The 14,473-nt window shown below is 51.3% G+C and overlaps 1 protein-coding gene across 1 annotated transcript; it reads right to left on the reverse strand.

The window, feature by feature from the left end:
• Window positions 1-872: 872 nt before the first annotated feature.
• LOC146237498 (protein phosphatase 1 regulatory subunit 29-like) lies at window positions 873-4,937 on the reverse strand. The gene is made up of 4 exons (XM_084685947.1): window positions 4,765-4,937; window positions 4,341-4,539; window positions 2,803-3,782; window positions 873-2,481 (listed from the first exon to the last, which is right to left on the reverse strand). The coding sequence occupies exons 1-4, from the start codon at window positions 4,935-4,937 to the stop codon at window positions 873-875; spliced, it is 2,961 nt and encodes a 986-aa protein (XP_084542073.1).
• Between the last annotated feature and the right edge of the window lie 9,536 nt (window positions 4,938-14,473).

Consider the following 14,473-nt stretch of genomic DNA (forward strand, 5'->3'; position numbering starts at 1 on the left):
CCCCCCCCCGCGCCTCCCACACATGTTCCTTCCCCCACATGTTTTGCGTCCCTGCTAGCTACCCAACAATTCACTTGATAAGCATCGCTTGATATCCCACCTACTGAAGAGAGGGTGGAGCCAGGGGAGAGGCTAAAACAAATACCGCTAATTCCCCATCTTCATCCCCGTCCCTTGAGCGTTTTCCCGCCTAAACGACAGCGGAGACGAGAAGCAGGCCAGGCGGTGAAATGATTGTTTTGTGAATGGAGGTTTGATGGGATTTAAGTAGGGGATCGGCCTAAGCAATTAATGGTGTGTGTGTGAGTGTTTGTGAGTGTGTGTGTACTGTATGGTGTAAGTAAATAGGAAACACCTGCTCATTCAAATTTTCCTGCAAACATGACGTGATACTTATCCTGGCAGACTGAGAGGACCAGAGTGCCAAAGCAAGAGACATTATGATTTGCTTTTTTTCCCCCCACTAGACTTTAAAACAACAAGAGAATGGCTGTAGAACTACCATGTGGATTACTGTATTTGTGGAACCTTCAAGAACACCCGGAACATCACAGGTACTTTTGGAATCCCCGGTTAGAACTCCTGTGAAACCATTCTAGAACCTGCTTTGCAACCACGTTCAAATCTCTCCTGCCTTTTGTTCTGCTACAAAAAAAAAGAATAATTTGCTACTTCACCAGATAGTAAATCAGCTCCCCCCTCAGAGCTGGGTTATTTAGACCAACACCCCCATAAGTAACCTCGGTCTCCACTCCTCCCTCCCTCCATCCATACCATAATCCAGGTCCAGCCATTTCAACGACCTCCCCTCCCCTCCTTCCTCTCCACGCCCACGCCTCTGCAGTCAGCTGTTACATCAACCCCCCCCCCCCTCACATCTTCTGCTGGGCAGACACGCCCTTCCAGTAGTCCAGGATGTCGTGGAGGTCCTCGTCTTTCGCGAACTGCACCTTCTTCCTCAGGGCGTGGCCCGCCGCTATGTAGGACGCCTCCTCGCGCGGGGACTTCCTGTAGGGGCGGAACCTCTCCCAGATCCTCAGGGTGCTCTCGGAGGAAGAGTACTCCGGGGACGACGAGTAGCCCGAGTAGCTGTGTTGGCGCGCCGGCGACAGCTGCGAGTAGGCGGCCGCGTCGCGTTTGGAACGTCCGCGCGGCTTGAGGAACGAGGCCTTCTGGGAAGGGGAGGGGGAGGAGGGGGAGTCGACGGCACCCTCGTAGTACAGTGCGGGGAAGGAGTGGCGGTGCTCGGAGCAGTGGTAGTCCGGGTGGACCTCTAGGTGGTGCTGTTGCTGACCTCCTCCTCCGCCTCCGCCTCCCCCTCCTCCTAGCATAACCCCGCAGCCCATCCCTCCCCCGTTGACTCCCACGCCTCCCCCGTTTACACTGCCTCCTCCCCCCAGCATGGCCTCGCCGCCCCCACCCCCCCGGCCTCTAGGACTCCCCTTCTCCGGGGGGAACTTGCAGGAGTCCGGGCTTCGAGGCTCTGGGACTTCCAGGCTGTAGACCCTGGCGTTCTTCACGGAGACTCCGCCTCCGCCGGCTCCCGCGCTGGGTGCGGAGGCGGGGACGCCACAGCGGTTCTTGAGCACCACCACGGCGGTGTCAGCACTCAGCTGCCTCTGGAGGGGACGGACGGCGTTGGCGGGCGGGGGGTCTCTGTAGGGGGGGGAAAGGAACCCGCCTCCGCTGATGCCGGGGCGTTCCGACAGGGGCATGACCAGGGGCACGGGAGCCTGGGCCGGGGGCGGGGGGTGAGGGTGCGGGTGGGGGTGAGGGTGGGGGTGGATCTTGGGCGAGGATGCTGAGAGGATCTGGTCGGGGTGGGGGTGAGGGTGCACACCGCCCGGGGAGAGGGGGAGGAGGTTGCGGGGGAGGGAGGTGGCGCAGGCGGGCGGCGACGCGGGATTGTTGTTGCCGTCACCGGTCGCGGCGACGACGACGGCGTCGAGCTTGAGGGCGTCGATGCAGTTGTTGATGATCTGGTTGACCTTGTCCACCTCCTTGGCGATGGTGGAGATCTCCGACGCCGAACCGCGCCCGTCATCGTCCGAATCGTCCCCGGCCTCCGCCCCCTCCCCCTCCCCGCCCCCGCCTCTCATATCCACCACCGCCTCTCCCCCTCCTCCTCCTTCCCTCCCCCTCTCCTCCCCACCTACCCCTCCTCCTCCTGCTCCTCCTCCTCCGGCTGCTCCTCCCGCCGTCCTCACGTCCATATAGTTACCCTTGGACGCCATCGCCTCGGAGAACGCCGTGGCCATCTTCTCCACCTGGGGCAGCGAGGACAGGCGGGAGGACGTGGTGCTGCTGGAGCCGTGGAGGATGCCCTGACTGGAGATGGCTGAGGGGGGCAGCTTGCCTCCTCCACCTCCACCTCCTCCTCCTCCATGAAGGTGCTGCTGGTGCTGGTGGTGCGCTTGCTCCTGGAGACGCTGCATGGCGTCCGGGTCCTTGGTCGCCGCGGCAGCAGCCTCGGGGCCGTACCTGAGCCGGGGTCGAGGAACACATTTATAACAGAGCCTGATTGGCGGCCATCTTGGAAACACAGTTGATTCTATCGTAGCTAACACAATGGAGCAAAGGACATCAGTTCCATCTCTCCACGAGGATGGCTTCATTCTCAGTGGGTGTGCAGTGTACATTGTATATTTACATTTAACATTTCATAAATGTTGCTTTTTTATCCTGCAGAAACTTTAGAAACTTCCAAGAACCTTCTTCATCTCAGGAAAACCTCTAGAGCTTTCCTCCTTTTAGGAACCTCCTAGAACCGACTTCCCCCTCCGAGAACCTCCTAGAACCTACCTCATCTCCAGGATGGTCTTCTTGACGCTGATCGACTTCTGCTTCTCCTCCTGGATCCTCCGCCTGCGCAGGCAGTAGTAGACGACCCCGAGCACGATCACCATCCCGAACAGACACCCCAGGATGGTCATGATGTAGTGTGTGGTGGTGGACGGCTCGGCGTGCCGGTCCTCGGGTCCCGCCGCCCTCGTGGCGAAAAACAGACACGTGTGATTGTGCCGCTGGCTCTTCTGCAGCGACGCCACGCAGAAGGTGTAGTTGGTGTGCGGGCGGAGGTCCTGCAGGCTGACCACCTCCTTGTTCTTATTCAGGTTCATCACGTCGGAGGCGTAGGTGTGGTTGTACTGGACGAGGACATACATCTTGGCGTAGGGGTGAGGGATGTGGACCAGGACGGACGCGGAGGAGAGAGTGACCCCGAGGAGCTTGATGCTAGGGATGGGGTCGGTGGGGGGAGACGGCGTGGGCAGGTCGAAGGGTCCCGTCCCGATCCTGCTGGGCCCCTCGCCGGAGAAGTCGTCCGGCGGCATGGAGGTGAGGCCCGGGATCTTCATGCCGTCGCGGCAGTTGGAGGAGAGGATGGCGCGGGCGTTGCGCGTATGCCCCGGCACGGGGCTCAGCAGGGGGTAGCTGAACATCTCGCGGGGCGTCTCGCACTGGAGCCGGTCGTACGTGTGCGTGACGTTGTTGAACGCCTCCAGCCAGGTGAGGAAGCTGAACAGCTCGCACTCGCAGTGGAACGGGTTCCCGGCCAGCTCGCACACCATCAGCCGGTTGAGGCTGGTGAAGGTGGACGGGTCGAGGCGAGCCAGCTTGTTGGACGACACGTCCAGGCTGCTGAGGCTGGGGCACTCCCAGAAGGCGTTGGTGGCGATGACCTCGATGAGGTTGTGCTGGAGGAAGAGGCACTGCATGCGGCCCAGGCCTCGCAGCATGCCCTCCGTCAGGTTGGTCAGCTTGTTGTAGCCCAGCTGGAGCACCTGTCGCCGTGACAACGGACACGTTGTAGAATAAAAAAATACATTAACGGTTTGTGAAGAAGAAAACGTCAACATGATTTTGATATTTATATAAACACGTATACACGTTCAGTGGGAAGAGGAGCTTAGGGTTCAAATATATGTATATACAGTACATAAACATGTGTACATCTGAAGCACATTGAAATGTGGTTGCTCTAATCACTTGACTCCTCTATCCTCACCAGTTCCAGACAGTCAATATTGATCCCTCCGTCCTTAAATTCAATCTGCCCCCCATGAAGGCCTAACTTCACTAGATACCTTAGAGACCATTTACCCCACACCCTGAACTGACCACCCAATCACGTGGCTCAAAGCCGTCCCCCCGTCATCTACATTACATTTTACATGTAGTCATTTAGCAGACGCTCTTATCCAGAGCGACTTACAGTAAGTACAGGGACATTCTCCCTGAGGCAAGTAGGGTGAACGTCATGTGCACCAGCCGGGAATCGAACTGGCAACCTTCAGATTACTAGCCCGATGCTCTACCCGCTCAGCCACCTGACTCCTCACCTGCAGGTTGGCCTGGGAGGAGAAGGCCCCGTCCTCCACGTAAGAGATGTCGTTCTTGGTGAGGTTGAGGTCGGTCAGGTTGGTGAAGCGGTACATGGAGGCCAGGAGCACGGCCTTCAGCTTGTTCTCGTTCAGCCTCAGGTCGTGCACCGTGTTGTTGATGTGCTGGGGGATGGTCTCATAGGGGGGCTGGTTCTGACTGCACAGGCACACAGGCCGACACACAGGCAGACACACAGGCAGACACAGGCGGATAAACAGGCAGGCAAATAATCGGACAACAGGCAGACAAACAGGCAGAGAAAGACACCAAGAACACTACTGCATTAATCAATGAATCCATTATGCAATCATCTATAATGTAATTAATCAGTTCCAGAAAGGTGTGACTAACAATTAATCACTTAATCAATCAGCCAATCACCTGCAGATAGCCAGCCAGACAAAGCCTTTGTCCCCCTCAATGAGCCAACAGTCCCCCGATACTGGGGCAGGGAGACGGAGGAGCAGGAGGAGGGGGAGGAGCAGAGCCAGGAGCGAGGTGAAGGAGGAGAGGGAGGAGAAGGAGGAGAGGGGGGAGTGAAAGCTGCTGGCCATTATATTATTGTGAGATTTATGAAGTTTTGATAGAAGAAAGGACGAGGGTGGGGGGTTGGTGTTCGGAGAAAGGGAGAGAGTGGAAGTACAAAAAAAAAAAGAAAACCGGAAAAGTGGGAGATCAAATAATAACAGGAAAGCAGAGCAGTCGAAGAAAGGCGGTTTCCGTGGCAATTAGAGCTGGGGTTCCAACTCGGTAGCGTGTGCAGTCCCCATTTTAGCTGTTCCGATGCGATGGGTTACGGTGATGGTCGCCCCAGCTACTCATGGCCTCCCCGACAACCGTTTCCCGTGGCAACCAAGGAGGAGGCAGCAAGCCTACAAGAGAGATGGAGGGAGATGGAAGGGAGAGCATGAGACCAGAAACAAGACATATCAGCGTTAGTAATGATAATGAGGAAATGATAAAGGCGACACTGAAACCATTCATTCATCTTCTGTGTTCCTCTTCTGATTATTAATCATTATTAATTCTGATGATTGATTTGTGTTTTGGTCCCATTTCGTAATACACTGCTTTAAAAGTAATGTACATTTTTAATTATAAATTGCATAAAAAAAGATACAACGTAATTATAAATGGCCACAATACGTCTTCTAGGCCCCTCCAGTAACCCTCAGCTATGTAGACTTCATTAAGTCATATTAAACGAGAGGGGGATTATTTTGACGTTTCAAATAAACCCGTATCTCTCTACCCAATTCCTCCAACTCATAAAAACCAAGCTAGCTTTCGATCAACGACACTCCTGTGGCAAGCTCATTACCATAGCTTTGCGAGATCACACCAATAAAAATGGAAATAGAAAAAAAAGAAACCAGCCCAAACAAAGAGATTACATTTCAAAGCCGTTTTATGCTGTTTACAAGGTTTCCCGCAAGTCAACAATCTTCTGTTATGATGCCTTTGTAACCCATAGTGTAACGTTGATGTCTCGTAAATGCCGTTTTACAGGAGGGTGGGAAAAAAGACAAAAGAGACGGAAATAGAGGATAAACGATGAAAGTGAAGTCATCGGTCTCAGAGCACTCGACGATGACACTTAGCCGTTTACCGTTTGCTAGTTGGATTAGTAGGGGGATTTGGACGCTCTAATCCCGAATGAAACGGGTGCGCACATAGGCCTATATCATCCCCATAGGGTGGAAGAAGAAGGCGAAATTAATTTGTCAAAACAAATAAAAAATCCATAACTGTCCAACACCAAGAGAGTGATGTTGCCTGGAATAAAGTACCTGGCTGACTAAAGGAAACAGAAGATATTTGTTTTAGTGTATTAACTCTCCTCAAGGAAACTGATGTTCTAATCTTCGGCACGTGTACTTGTGAAGACACAGCGGACCAATACAAGACTTGATGAAGCAATACAAGATGTCAAAGAACCTTACCTCCCCTGAACTACAAAAGAGGCCCTTAGTTCATCAACACCACGCGGTCGGTGAACACTTCCTTGGTAGCGGTCCAACAGCCACACCCCCCCCCCTCCTGCTCCTCTCTGCTCCTGTAAACCTCAATTAATTTCCGGTCACTCACCCCCTCACCGCCACTCACCCCTGGGGGCACTGTCGTTGCCCCCCTTCCCCCCCACCATCATCTCAAAGCAGGCCCTCTCATGGATATTGATAATTCAATGTTTACACTGGTCGCCCTCAATTTGACCTTTGACGCTGGGAAGGTGCCCTAGTGATGGTATTACACCTGCACGCAGAGGAAGGTCGCTCTCTGCCGGACGACAGCTACGGCCACCGGCTTTGACGGGGGGAGAATGCAAACTTCTAAATTGTAGTAGTAGACTAAACACTCGGAATAAAAGTTTGATGGCTTTGAGTGTGTGTGTGTGTGGGAGGGTGTATGTCTTTATATGGGTGAATGTGTGTGTGTGTGTATCAGTGTGAATCAGAGTTCATGGCAGAGTTGATAAAAGGAAATAAGTGAATAATTCATCTAACAACAAAGTTGGATGCGGATCATAAGAATATAGGGTCAGACTAACATGACAGATGCTGTCTCTCTCTGTCTGTCTCTCTGTCTGTCTCTCTGTCTGTCTCTCTGTCTGTCTCTCTGTCTCTGTCTGTTTCTCTCTGTCTGTTTCTCTCTGTCTGTCTCTCTGTCTCTCTCTCTCTCTGTCTCCCTCTCTCTCCCTGTCTCTCTCCCTCTCTCTCCCTGTCTCTCTCCCTCTCTCCCTCTCTCCCTCTCTCCCTCTCTCTCTCTCTCTCTCTCTCTCTCTCTCTCTCTCTCTCTCTCTCTCTCTCTCTCTCTCTCTCTCTCTCTCTCTCTCTCTCTCTCTCTCTCCTGTTCATGCTCACAGAGACAGAAAAGGTTGTACATGTATTTATTTCCCCCTTTCAAATGCCCTCCATGTCTTTGTTCAAACAAAGCTCTTTTGGCAGTTGGGAATCTCCCAGTGATGCAATTAAATCCTCCCATCTGACAGGCAGGTCTAATGACAGATGCTCTAATGGTAGAGCGAGGCAGGTGAGCAGCTATGGTGCAAGGATAAAGGGGAGAGGGAGGAGGAAGAGAAGCAAAGGAGGAGAAGGAGGAAGAGGGGAACTTGAGTTCAGTAGGTAATAAAAAGTGTGGATCTAAAGGAACAGGGGACAGGTGTCAGAACGTAAAAATCCCATAACCACAAGAACTAGAAAGCAAGTGGAACATTCTAGAAGAGCTGAAATCCACAGTTCTAGAACCTACAGAGTACAATCGGTTCTTCCACAGCCAAAGGAAGGCAGTTGGTTACCTCGTGACACTTTGTTGAAGACCTGCTTCGGAAACGACGGCACCAAAGAACTGAGGAAAGAACGGAAGGAGAAAGGTGGATTTAGTGAACGAGACGCGGCTCTCAGTATTGTGGAACCTTGCGATTTAGAACATAAAAGTAGCTATTTTTTCCTTTCAATACCTCTAACGGCCAGCTTTTCCATCAAAGCTTTCTTCTGATTGACAGACCACAGAAAAGCTGAACAATAGTGTAAAGAAAGATAAGGTGCCACTGTGGTACACAGTTTCCTGTCAGGATGCCATTGAGCAGAGAGACACAAAGCTGACAAAGTCTTCCTTGGTCGTTTTAACACCACAGCACAGAGCCAGTGTGTGAAAAATAAATATATCTGATTATTTTCGTTTTATGTGCCTGGAAAGTATATAAAAAACACACTTTTGTGTGTGTGTGTTTGCGTCTGTGTGCGTGCATGTGCGTGCGTGTGTGTGTCGGTCTAATGCGGATGAAGAGATTGAGGTTGACTGCTGCCCGGTCCTTGCCCTGCTCAGAGGATAGTGGTGCAGGTGAGGTACAAGGGCAGGACATGAAGTGAGAAAAGGTGGAGGTGGAGAAAGGAGAGGAAAGAGGAGAGAGGAAAGAGGAGGCGGAGAGAGGAGAGGAGTAGGACGTGGGGAGAGCAGAGGGGGAGGAGGTGGGGAGAGGAGGAGAAGGAGGAGAAGGAGGTGTGGAGAGCGGGAGCATGGAGGTGTGGAGAGGAGAGAGAGGGAAGAGAGGACAAACTGAAAACTGGACCAGGTTCATGACCTCATCAAACACAACACAGAGAAGGAGAGAGTGTGGAAGAGAAAAAGAGGGGAGGGGTGATAAAAGTGAAGGTGGAAAGGGAGAGGAGATAAGAGAAAGAGAGGGAGCAGGGGGATATACAGACAGAGAGACACAGATCTGAGGGAAATATTAATTGGTCAACAAAAAAACGGCTGAGCGAGGAAGAGGGAGAGAGTTGACATCCATTTGTGGATTTGAGAAAGAAGAAGAGAGAGAAAGAGAGAGAGAGAGAGAGAGAGAGAGAGAGAGAGAGGGGGAGAGAGAGAGAGAGAGAGAGAGAGAGAGAGAGAGAGAGAGAGAGAGAGAGAGAGGCAGGTGTGGTCCAGAGTTGGACAGGGCTGGGGCTGGGGCTGCACGCAGGGCTGAGAGCCTGCTTGAGACGTTGAGACCCAGTCGAGCCAGGCAGCGTCCAGCAGTGCACCATGGGAGCAAAACACAGCAAACTCCAATTACCGCTATCTGAAAGCCCTGACAAGGAGACGAGATACACCCTCCAAAACAACCTACTGGATCTCCCAACACACCTCCTCTCTCTCCCTCTGTCTCGTGATCCATCTCTCTCCTCCGCACCCTTCCTCACACTCACTGCCTCTCTCTCTCTCTCTCTCTCTCTCTCTCTCTCTCTCTCTCTCTCTCTCTCTCTCTCTCTCTCTCTCTCTCTCTCTCTCTCTGTCTCTCTCTCTCTCTCTCCCTCTCACACACTTTCACTTTATCTCTCTCTCGTTCAGTACAGCATTTTGCGAGTTGCAACACCAGCTTCTGTCAGTCTGCCAAACCCACAAGGGGGACCACTCACACTCACACGCACACACACACTCTCACACACATACACTCACACACACTCTAGTCTTGGTCTGTAGACCATAAGAGTGTAGAAACAGACTGCTCTTTTGGAGCTATAACAGTGTGCTGCAGAGCTGCAGAGCACACTTATGTCCCACTCAGCGACAGCACAGCCCCAGGCCTACTCCCTTCACAGCCTTTTGTACAGTCGGTGTGTGTGTGTGTGTGTGTGCGTGCGTACTGTACGCGTGATTGTACATATAACCAACTCACACACACGGAAGCGTCCGCTCCAGAGACACGCGCGCTGGAACGACGTCGCACACGCACACACACTCGAAAAGAGACACAGGCCTGCGTCGCACACAGTCAGACAGCGTCGCACCGTCATTAATCAGAGTAATTACACTGAAGGAAACTAAGGTGCTCCATCTCGGCTCGCTAAATGTACGACATGCCCAAACACAAACAGATCATTCTAGGCTGTGTACAGCCTCAACTGCTGGAGATGAATTAGAACAGAACGAGTAGACAGGGCAAATGAGAGTAGGGAAGGGGGGGGGGGTTAAGAGGGAGAGGGGCGAAGGAGGGAAGGGGGAGGGCGAGGGGGAGAGGGGGAGAGAGAGAGACAATGAAACAGAGAAACAGAGAGAGAGAGAGAGAGAGAGAGAGAGAGAGAGAGAGAGAGAGAGAGAGAGAGAGAGAGAGAGAGAGAGAGAGAGAGAGAGAGAGAGAGAGAGAGAGAGAGAGAGAGAGAAAGAAGAAGAGACTGAAAGTCGGAGCATTCAAACAGTAGCTGCTTGTGATTCATCCTGCTTATCTGGCATGGTGCGATGCCAGGCCACATGGGTCGTGTCGAACCAGACTGTCTGGTGACGAGCATGAGGAAAGCGGGAAAAATTGACTAAGAGAGAGAGAGAGGGGGAAAGAACGAGTCAACAAAAGAGAGGAAGTGAGGGAGGAGGAGAGGAAGAGAGGTCGAGAGGTAGAGGAGGAGGGAGGCAGAGAGGCGTGGGAGAGGGGAACCCTTGTGCAGGGTGCTGATAGTCTTGTCAAGTTCTCAAGGCTCCACCCACGGGGTTGAGGGTGACGAATCAGAGGGTTGAGTTCTGGCTGGGGGGCGGACCAGGAAGAGGATTTGTGATGTGGTTATCAGGAGACGGGATAAAAACTTCTGACTTAACGCTTTGAGCTGGGCACTCCTCTTCTCTCTCTCTCTCTCTCTCTCTCTCTCTCTCTCTCTCTCTCTCTCTCTCTCTCTCTCTCTCTCTCTCTCTCTCTCTCTCTCTCTGTCTCTCTGTCTGTCTCTCTCTCTCTCGTAAATCCCTCTAACTCACCCTCTCTTTCTGTCTCTTCCTCTTTCTTTCTCTCTCTTTTTGTCTCTAATTAGACCTCTCTTGTTACCTCGCTCTCGAATCTCTTTCTCTTCTCGTTACTCTTCATCTCCCCTTCTGCACTTGCTCTTCATTCCAGTGTGGATTCTATCGTCACATTCCGAGACAGAGAGTAAGGAGAGAGAGAGACAGAGAGTAAGGAGAGAGCGAGAGACAGAGAGTAAGGAGAGAGAGAGAAAGACAGAGAGTACGGAGAGAGAGAGACAGAGAGTAAGGAGAGAGCGAGAGACAGAGAGTAAGGAGAGAGCGAGAGACAGAGAGTAAGGAGAGAGAGAGAGAGAGAGAGAGATGGAGAGAGAGAGAGAGAGAGAGGTAGAAAGAGAGAGAGAGAGAGAGAGAGAGAGGTAGAAAGAGAGAGAGAGAGAGATGGAGAGAGAGAGAGATAGAGAGAGAGAGAGAGGTAGAAAGAGAGGTAGAAAGAGAGAGAGTGGGTCATGAATGGTTGTGACAGCCACAGTGTGTGTCTGTCTTGGCCTGACAACCCGTTCTCTCGCCCTGCTTTCCTCCTCTCGTCCTCGCGGCGTCTCTCTCTCCGTCTATCTCGCCCCTGTTCCCTCAGCAGCAGAGAAACGCTGCCACAGAGGTAAACAGGATGAAACAGCAACAATGAATGTCACACACACACACATACAGACACATACACACAGACAGACACACGCAAAAACATACAGACACACAGACAAGTACACACACACACACACACACACACACACACAGACACACATTCTAGTCAGGCTTATCACAACTGATATGCCTGCAGTGCATACATGCTCATGTTTATTTCATAGAGAGTGTGTGTGTGTGTGTGTGTGTGTGCACCTGGATGTGTGCGTATTATCTCAGAGCCAAATGTGAGCACTGCTATCAACAGCGTTTGTCATCACTGACCCTGCCTGTCACACATATGGAAGGTGCTATATATTTGTTGAGTGTGTGTGTGTGTCTGTGTGTAAGAGACTCCATGCACATGTTTCAGAGTGTATACACTGTTATAATATACTGTTATAGAATGTTATAGAATGTTATAGACTGTTATAGAATAGAAGTCTGTACTAAACTGAAAATGTGACCATAAACATTTAATTGCATGTAAAGAAAGAGACAGAGACAAACAAAGAGAGAAACAGAGAAACAGAGAGAGAGAGAGAGAGAGAGAGAGAGAGAGAGAGAGAGAGAGAGAGAGAGAGAGAGAGAGAGAGAGAGGTGTGGTCCAGAGTTGGACAGGGCTGGAGCTGGAGCTGCCCGCAGGGCTGAGAGCCTGCTTGAGACGTTGAGACCCAGTTGAGACCCAGTTGAGACCCCTGAAGGACAGCAGGTTGAGACCCAGTCGAGCCAGGAGAGAGGCCCTGAAGGACAGCAGGTTGAGACCCAGTCGAGCCAGGAGAGAGGCCCTGAAGGACAGCAGGTTGAGACCCAGTCGAGCCAGGAGAGAGGCCCTGAAGGACAGCAGGTTGAGACCCAGTCGAGCCAGGAGAGAGGCCCTGAAGGACAGCAGGTTGAGACCCAGTCGAGCCAGGAGAGAGGCCCTGAAGGACAGCAGGTGGCCCTGAAGGACAGCAGGAGGCCCTGAAGGACAGCAGGAGGCCCTGAGGGACAGCAGGTGAACTTGAAACACACCTGATCACTGAACAGGGCAGGCTTAATGTCATGTCATGTTATTGTAATGTTATTCTGATGTTATTCTGATGTTATTCTGATGTTATTTTCAGATGAACGTGAGCTTTGACAGCATGAAGGATGGCCGACGTCATCCTGGCTGGAGAACAAGACTGGAAAATTGGCTTTGTGATATGTTTGCTGATACATGCGTGTGACTGAGATTGGTTTGTGTGTGTGTGTAGACAAGTTATGTCTTTGTGTGTGCACCTATTCGCATGTATGTGTGTGCGTGTGTCTCTGTGTGCGACTGATATTGGTTTGAGTGTGTCCAAGTGTGTGTCTGTATAAGCAATCTCGTGTGCATACATATACCTTCTTGTATGTGTGTGTTTGTGAGAGTGCGTGTGTGTGTGTCCGTGTGTGTGCTTAAAAATTATGTTCTGTCCAAGGCTATACTTTCGATCTATGGAAATTGTTTACCTTTAGAATCTTGGATCGAATTGTACACCAAGTCAATGGTACTATTAAACCAGGAGGATTATAATGGTGGCCATTACACAGATGCCTGTTTTCAGCCCCCCCCAGCTGTGAATGGTAAAGTGAATCAGATGTAACAATCACAGGTGTTATATTCAATCGCCACCTAGGCGAAATTATGTGTGGCAACGTTTAAAGGACCACACACATACAAACACAATGTTTTTTTTACATAAACATTTGAGGGTTGCCCTCAGCAACAGGTGGACTATGGCTTTAATTGACCACATCTGAGTGAACAGTGAGGCCACATGTTTCAGTCATATTACCTTTGAAAACCGCAACCCAGCCCCCCCCCCCCTCCCGGGGCAAAATAAATAAACATGAAATAACAACTTTTATCCTGTCTGTTCCAACCTGTTTGGTCAAAACAACATTCAAAGTTTCAAACATTTCTATAAGTCACAGCGTGTGACAAGAATCAATGATGCTGGAAAGACTCACAGAACACAGTGAGCTTCTCATGAATCCTCTGAGGAATCATGAATATTCAAGTGTCATTATCAGGGAGACGCTGTGGCAGCTCATTAGACTAACTAGGAACCCGACAGGCTCCGCACATACATCATAGATAAATAAACAGACAGTAGAAATCTAAAACATGAAGGAAATGAAATCGACACTGTTTCAGTTTCAGTGCCCGACAAAGCCCGAGGACGTCTCGCTGTTTTGTCCTCAAGCTTCCAACTGGCGTTCTGGATCATTACTGTACCGTGTCTTCTGGGGTTGGAGGGGGGGGAATGATGCATTTCCCACAATTCCCCAGGGGATTCTGACCCTGAGGGGGTTTCATGGACGGTAGATGGAGTCGTAAATGCTGAGTTGGGCTGAGGTGTCTGTCAATCATGGGGAATCTGGTGATGGTGTGTGTGCGTGTGTGTGTGTGTGTGTGGGGGGGGGGGTTATTGTATAGAGATGGGGAGGAGCTCTCCAGGGATGCTGGAGCCTGTGACAGAGGAGAGGGATCCCTGGGGAGGACTCCTCCCCAGACAAGGCCTCTGTCTCTGGGAGAGAAGCTCTGGTACGCTCCCTCCGACTCATTAGCACTGATGGAGAACGGAGGAGGACTACGGTGAGAGTCTTAGAGAGGGAGGGGAGAGAAAGAGGGAGAGAGAGAGAGAGAGAGAGAGAGAGAGAGAGAGAGAGAGAGAGAGAGAGAGAGAGAGAGAGAGAGAGAGAGGGGAACAGAGAGAGATATAAAACTTCAACAAAGGGACTGACTGACAACATTGCAGAACAACTAAAACATGCTAAACATGCTCCCTCTTGCCTCGTCTCCCTGTCCCGTCTTCCCTCCTTCACATGGCCTAGTGAGCTGATTAGAGAGTAAAGTGCTGTTTTGATTTGGCCATCAAGCTAATTAGCAAGAGCTTCTCCATCGGAACATTCCACCAGAATCTCTCCATTTACTTTCACTCCCAGTTATCAGTTATGTGTGTTTGAGAGAGAGAGACAAAGAGACAGAGAAAAAGAGAGAGAGAGGTGAGAGAAAGATAAAGAGAGACAGAGAGACACACACAGAGAGACAGAGAGAGAGAGAGAGAGAGAGAGAGAGAGAGAGAGAGAGAAAGAGAGAGAGAGAGAGACAGAGAGACACACACAGAGAGACAGAGAGAGACACAGAGAGAGAGAGAGAGAGAGAGAGAGAGAGAGAGAGAGAGAGAGAGAGAGAGAG

Source organism: Hypomesus nipponensis, chromosome 21 (assembly GCF_054491055.1).
Source record: "Hypomesus nipponensis isolate SF chromosome 21, ASM5449105v1, whole genome shotgun sequence".
NCBI lineage: Eukaryota > Metazoa > Chordata > Actinopteri > Osmeriformes > Osmeridae > Hypomesus > Hypomesus nipponensis.

What these genes read in the sequence shown, in the direction of transcription:
- LOC146237498 (XM_084685947.1), bottom strand. Translation starts at nt 4,937, where the DNA reads ATGGCCAGCAGCTTTCACTCCCCCCTCTCCTCCTTCTCCTCCCTCTCC. An exon ending in GTCTGGCTGGCTATCTGCAG is followed by an intron (nt 4,540 to 4,764) that starts GTGATTGGCTGA and finishes GTGCCTGTGCAG; the next exon opens with TCAGAACCAGCCCCCCTATG. An exon ending in AAGACCATCCTGGAGATGAG is followed by an intron (nt 2,482 to 2,802) that starts GTAGGTTCTAGG and finishes ACCCCGGCTCAG; the next exon opens with GTACGGCCCCGAGGCTGCTG.